Source organism: Suillus subaureus, assembly GCF_016647635.1.
Source record: "Suillus subaureus strain MN1 chromosome Unknown BJ212scaffold_11, whole genome shotgun sequence".
Lineage (NCBI taxonomy): Eukaryota > Fungi > Basidiomycota > Agaricomycetes > Boletales > Suillaceae > Suillus > Suillus subaureus.
In genome coordinates, this window is record NW_024538567.1 from 562299 (window position 1) to 569550 (window position 7252).

The 7252-nt window shown below is 43.2% G+C and overlaps 1 protein-coding gene across 1 annotated transcript; it reads left to right on the forward strand.

The window, feature by feature from the left end:
- The first annotated feature begins 3097 nt into the window (after positions 1-3097).
- On the forward strand, positions 3098-4030 carry BJ212DRAFT_1497364 (mannosyltransferase). The gene is given in 3 exon segments (XM_041341545.1): positions 3098-3322; positions 3336-3442; positions 3492-4030. The coding sequence occupies 3 exon segments, from the start codon at positions 3152-3154 to the stop codon at positions 3673-3675; spliced, it is 462 nt and encodes a 153-aa protein (XP_041194471.1). The 5' UTR covers positions 3098-3151; the 3' UTR covers positions 3676-4030.
- The last annotated feature ends 3222 nt before the right edge of the window (positions 4031-7252 follow it).

Sequence of the window (7252 nt, forward strand, 5' to 3'; positions counted from 1 at the left end):
TCACTGGCATGACCATGCCTTTGCTCTGCCTGTATCGTTGTTCATCAACATACTTATTAATATCAAGGACCGACTGCCAGTCAGTGCCTGTTTTCTCCTGGCAAATGCACTTGATAGCCATGGTATGACTCATAGACATGTTCTCCTTGTCAGCATCATATTCATTACTGATATCATTGATGATCTTCCTTTTGCATGTCTGATGTGTAGCAGACACTCGGGCTTCACAGCCTATGAGGCCAACTTTAGTTTTCTAACTTCAAGATCAGTATACCAGATCCAATCCTTATCTCATCTCAGATCCAATCCACATCTTATCTCCCTCCAACATCTTGTCATCCATTCTGTCCACTCATCTGGTCTAGTCCACAATTCATCTGAATCCACAACCAGCGCTTGTCTCTTTTTGGTAATCCCCTAACTCCGGTATTTCAGTTATCTGTATATCTGTCCTGCTCCCTGATCCATTACCTATGCTTCATTTCTGTTTCATTATTTGTGATCCGTTTCTACTTACCAATAGACCATCCATATGCTTCATACATAGCCTCAGACTCTGCTGATTGATCATTCTATTAGATACCTATAGTATATAACCTCCTGTAACTCTCTGTAGTACCTCAGTTGGAATATCAACTTAGTTCTGCTCATTCCCATCCTCCAGACCTGAGTACTGCTACTCTTGTCACCCTCTGAGACTTAGGATTGATTCCTATAGTCTATCTGCATCTGCCTCTGTCTACAACAGCCATTACCACTAGTTTCTAGTCTGGACTCATCCAGATCAGTCTTATGATACTTATCCCTCATCCGGAAGTCATCTGGATCTGCTATGCTACCCGTCTGACCCTCTAGACATGTTAGTCTTGCCTTCCTGTCATATCCCACGATCCGGACCCACATTCCATCATATTCCCACGCCTTCCGAGCCTATGTCCGGACCACACTTTATATCCAACTCATTCCCAGATCCCCTTCCACTGTGTGCTCCACACCTCAGCAGGATTGACTATGCTCTGGATTTACCCCTGAGCTCTAGACCATCGGATCTCCACTGCTAGCCTGAACCATAACCCCCTGTCCCATCCACCCTATGTACACTCCATCCAGCAAGACATCTGGACTTCACCTTGTCTCGGTTTCTGGACTCTATCCACCTTCTCATATCCTGGTCCTGTATCCACCTTGTCTTCTGGATCCCCAGATCTCCAGACCTCCAGATATTAACTCTGGACCTATTCCCACCCTCTGTCTGATATCCTGCACCTATCCCTATTTAGACATCTCCGCCTTTCCGGCATTCAGTTACCTCTTCTTCCATCTTGCTTATTGATCCTTGTATGAACCCATACTCCAGTTATTTTGAGTGAGCACAACGCCAGGAATGAGTAAACAACCCTCTGTGCCTCATTTGAGTAGAGGGACTTCATGACAACATCAACAGGATGAAGATGTGGAGGTAGGAGACAGTGGAAGTGGTTGTGCAGAGGAAGGAAATATTTGGTGTACAACTGTTCGCTGTATGACTGACTTGACTGATCAATAGGAGGAGGCAGGTTGGAGGTAGGACACTGTGCAGTACAGACATTTCTGAAAGTCTTGACTCATGTGTTTGTGGCGGTTCAAAAATAGTCAAAAAGCTGAAAATTCAGTGGACTTGCACCACTCTTATCCAAACTCAAGCAGAAAAACATAACTGTCACTCCTCTGAACATTAGATTATGTCTAATATGTTGCCTGAATGCTCTGACAAGGAGAATGTCTTTAACATTCTGAGCCAGGGAGAGTGGGCCACCCTAGGGTGGTGTGCCATCAGGTGTGCACCTATCATTAGGTTAGGAGCACAGAAGTGACTTCCACATGAAGGTCTGATTGATAGGGGACCATAGCTAACAACTCAGATAGATAGCTATCTGCAAGGACACTGACAAGACTCTGATCACTGAGGTTAGGACTTATTGCATAATACTTAACTACTTGCTCTAACTGTGACTCATAAAGGTTGCTTGTATGGCTATTGGTGTTCTTACTACTTAGAATTAAAAGACTTGGTCTTCCCTTTGACATGAACTCACCCAGGACAAGACCAATGCAGCCTGCCTGCGCCTAGTCAATAATACTTTACTCATTGTCTGCTTGGATGATGCAGCTCCAGGTCATGATGGTGTCAGCACACTCATTCAAAACAGTGAAAGGGGAGAAGTCCTTGCTGCTCTATGCAGTAATTTCCTCTATGGAACTTATGACCTACAGGAAGGTGTGCAGGTTGGCACATGCACTCACTGGTGGTATGACAGGGTCAGTCAGTGTTCACAATGTTTGTCAGTAATTAATTTCATTCATTGATCAATTTAAGCTACAAATCATTGTGTGTGCAGATGGTGCCACTGGCATCAATTTTGAACATACCGGCATTGACAGCCACACAGTTTTGAGGCACCCCTCAGTCACCTCAAACTTGTTTTCTTATATGTTCATGTTACCATTAGGTTTGCTGCAGACGTCTTCACTGAAGGCCTAATGCTACTTGCATGTTTAATCAATCCCTCCATACCCATGCTGTTCCACACACCCCTTTCCCTGCATGCCAAATCCTACAAGCCTCCCAAGTTGATACCCAATGGCAAATTTCTCAAAGTTTCTCATATGATACCTTGCCTGCTAAACTCATATGGACCCTGACTCCTTCAATTTGAGTCAGCATTCAGTATGCTGAGATGTGGCTGAGTGACCTTATATGTCAGAATGATTGTCAGGTGCTCAAGTTCAAGGGTTATGGAAAGAATTTCATCACAAGTCATCGTTTCAGCCCAGATGCATTTGTGCAGATAGCTTTTCAGGTGGCATACTTTGGACTTTATGGTCAGGATACACTCTTCTGAGACTCTGAAATTTTAATGCTGATGTGGTGATAGGGAGAATGGAATGTACTTATAAACCTGCAATAATGAAGGCCTTCCTTCATGGCAGGACTGAAGCAATCTGGACAGTGTAACCAGAGGGTGTTGAGTTCATGAATGTAAGTGCCCACATGATCATTGAGTCCTTCTTCCTTACTGGTTTCCACTCATCTATTTAGACATTTTTACTGGAGTGTTCAACTCTTCTAGCAGCAACCCACCTCTTGAACCCTCTTGTATTCACTATCTCAATGTGTGGTTCTTCTGAAGTGATTCTCTATACTTCTGCCCTCTTGACATTGTTCTATGCACTTGAACATCAACACAACACTGCCACCATGATGCTGGGACCCCATGCTCACTGGCAAATCTACCTGATCATATATGGGGTTAGCTGTGTCTCTGTGATTACCTTGCAGCATGTCAACAGCAAAGAGTGGGATTTCATGTAACTACATCATCTGGTTGGAAGACAGGCACTTTGTTTCACCCTGCTTAGTGGAGGGACATATTATTATTCTGGGAGCAATACACTATGCTATGTAAGTATCTGCATCATCTTCAAGCACTGAACCTCACTCACTACTACAGGTGGGGATACCCCTTCCTCTACAAGGCATATCTATATCATACAGACCGGCATGATCATCAGCACAACTTTTCTCCTTACTTCTACCTCATCTACCTCACATATTCTAGTTCTAGAGGTATATCAACTGACTTATTAATCTGGCACCAGCTGCTCCACTCGCTAATTACGAGTCTTATACCCTAACTAATGTTGTCCCTTGGGACTGGCCTCATCCTTGGCTGACTCTCATCCAATCTTCTGTTCATGTGGTTTGTACAGACATTCACATTCATGCTCTTCAACTGCATGTGCACATCCCAATACTTTATTTGGTACACCCTCTTCATACCCCTACTTGTACCTCACACCACCATTTCATGGAAAAAGTGGGTGACATGTGGAATAGTCTGGATGGGCATGCAAGTGCTATGGCTTGCAGAGGCATACAAGTTGGAGTCCTCAGTGATGATGTGTTCTTTGGGCTTTGGGTCAGGAGTTTGATTTATGTCACTGGTCATGTATGGGTACTTGGGGTCATCATGAGTGCATATACACCCTTTGTATTGTGTAACCAGCCTACTCAGACACCTGGGTAGTGCTCATACTGACATATACAGCATTATCCTGAACAAGTAAACTCATTAATCTGATGCCACTTGGAGAGTGACTCAATTAAAATCTTTATTCTTTTCATTCGTTGTCAGTGTCATATCTGATCCTTATCTCATCTGAGATCCAATCCACATCTTATCTCCCTCCAACATCTCATCATCCAATCTGTCCACTCATCTGGTCCAGTCCACAATTCATCTGAATCCACAACCAGCGCTCATCTCCTTTTGGTAATCCCCTAACTCCAGTATTTTAGCTATCTGTATATCCGTCCTGCTCCCTGATCTGTTACCTATGCTTCATTTCCGTTTCATGATTTGTGATCCATCTCTACTTACCAATAGACTATCCATATGCTTCGTACATAGCCTTGGACTCTGCTGATTGATCATTCTGTTAGATACCTATAGTATATAACCTCCTGTAACCCTCTGTAGCACCTCAGTTGGAATATCAACTTAGTTCTGCTCATTTTTGTCCTCCAGACCTGAGTACTGCTACTCTTGTCACCCTCCGGGACTTAGGATTGATTCCTATAGTCTATCTACATCCGCCTCTGTCTACAACAGCCATTACCACTAGTTTCTAGTCTGGACTCATCTGGATTAGTCTTACAATACTTATTCCTCATCCGGAAGTCATCCAGATCTGCTATGCTACTCATCCAACCCTCCAGATGCATTAGTCTTGCCTTCCTGAAATAAGGGGCAATACTTGAGTAAGGGGCACAGTGCACAAGCTGAGGCCAAAGCCCTTCAGATCCAGTTATCCCTTAAGTACAACCTTAACAGTCAGAGGCATCAGCCATTGCTCAAGCTTAAGCTTGGCAACCTCATATATTGCAATAACCTCCTCTTCATCCAAGATCTGGTTTATCACCAGCAAGAGGCAATGTCACAAGGAAGTATGAACATACCTGCTCTACACCTGTCACTTCTGGCATTTAGTGCATTAATATCTCATTTCAACATTGTCCATGCTAGAAGAGCACCCTCTGCAGCTTTCTGTCCATTTGATTTCAACCAAGTCTTCATCACTAAACTCTTGATATTCTATATCACTGTCATCTTCCTGATCACAAGTTGGACATGAGTGTCAACTAGCTCTTTGATCATTGCTATTGTCTTAGAGCCCATATTGAGAATTTGATTGTCCTGAGGGATGGCAGTTTCTCTGTCCTCTTGTGATCTGAAAAGTGGTAAACTGGCAGGAAACTGCTCCATAAGTATTGACTAGATCTCTGACTTGATAACTGCCCATAAGACAAATAACAAGTGATGGTTTTAACACTGTTCATGATGCATGGAACTTGGCTATTCCTTTGCCTATGACACCTAAGCCTGGTATGAATCTGATAGAATCATCATTAGGCATGGTCTGTGTTTGTATGAACATGGACCAACCTGGATGTCAATGTACACCAATGATTCACAGCAAGAAGGCAGAAATGAATAAGTGGCATGCATTGTGGGGGGGCTACAGCAAATGATGGTGCATGAATGCCCGAGACCTAGTAGCTTGATATAAATTATGATAAGAACAAGACAGTGTGCAAGACAGATGAAAATATTCCCCAGTGTTTGAGAATAACCTATCAATCAGACCTTTGTGCAAAAGTCACTTCCACACACCTAATCTCATGATGGGCAGTGTGTGAGCCTGACTACAGGGGATCAGGGATAGCAGGTGAGTGTGCAGTAGCTGCTGCTAAAGCTACAGGGGACTCAGGCTGCCATGCATCTGCACCCTTTGACCAGGCCATGGTTGGCCTGTGCTACTCAGAGCTTCAACAGGTAGCTGCAAGTCCTGGTAGAGATCACATGGGTGCATGGATGAAAGGCATGGATTGCTTACCATTATTGCCACAGCTTGCCACTCGTAACATGTGGGGTGCAGAGGTGGCTGAAGTTTTAGGCTGAGGTGTTTGGGGCTTTGGAAGGAAACACGTTTTGCTGATAAGCAGGGTGGCCATCAATTCACTTAGCCTGATATGGCTAGATTTATATTAATATTACCTTTTCACTACAACTTCAAGGCTTTGAGGAACTGCATTGAGATAAGTTGTATTTAGATGCTGCTATCACCTACCACTGGTCTTAGAAGTAAAAGAACTTGTGTTTTTGACCTCCAATTCCATTCAATCCGTCTCCTGCAAAAGGTTCGTAATCTCCCTCGCCTTCATGTATTAATTCATTTGCTGATTTAACCAAGGGAAAACCACAAATTGGAATTGGGGGAATAAGTCCCCATCAAAGTCTCTTACTGAAGATACACAGATTTCTCCTTTGAAGCACGCACATAAATATACTCAGTCTGATACTGAAGATCACCCACTTCCCACAAAGTATCAAAAATCAGCTAACACCACAAGGAGTAAAGGCAAGCGAAAGGCTATTGAAAACACTGCTACAAAAGAGAATGATGGAGTTAAAGTCAAACAAGAATTTATTGAAGGCTCTCCTACCAGCCCCCTCAGCAAAGTCGAGTAGTCAACATACAAATTTGGCTCTGTAATTTTACTAAATATGTCTCTGTCAATCAATAATGATTTATGTGTGCCACTATGCTCCAAGCTTCCATTTCATTCTTCATGACATTATATCTTGCCAATCTTAGCTGTCCAGTGCATCATGATCCATAGACATTCGTAGTCCACAACATATAATCATATGATGACCTTAACAGTGCTTTCATTTTCAATCATCCACTCTGATGCCTCTAACCAAAGAACAAGATGCAGAATGATCATGGAGACATCAATTAGACCTGTCTTTTCATGAACATGAGGCTGCACAAAAATGCACTGCAAGAACAAGCGCTGTATTAGATGAGGATCCATGACCACAAAAATGAAGCTGTGAAGATGCACACAATCACTCTTCAACTACTGCTGGTTGTCTACATCCTCACCATGAATTATCAGTCAGTCTTACCAGAATCCTTCATCATTTCAGTTAATTAAATTTCTTCTAGCCTGCACCTCATTCTAACCAACAGACAAGTCAGTGGTGGGATCAATTTCATGTTTCACTACAACACTCTTGCTGGCAACCTCCATGTTGGAATAGAACATGTGAGCATTGTCAAGCCCACCTTCTCAAAGGTGAGAACAATTCATTCTGCTGCAACAATGGCACATATATAGTCCCACACCTACCACCTCTGCCCC

Bases quoted from the DNA above. Each gene is read 5' to 3' on its own strand.
- BJ212DRAFT_1497364 (XM_041341545.1), top strand. From the start codon at position 3,152: ATGTGTGGTTCTTCTGAAGTGATTCTCTATACTTCTGCCCTCTTGACA. The intron at 3,443-3,491 runs GTAAGTATCTGC...TCACTACTACAG, and splicing joins GGAGCAATACACTATGCTAT to GTGGGGATACCCCTTCCTCT.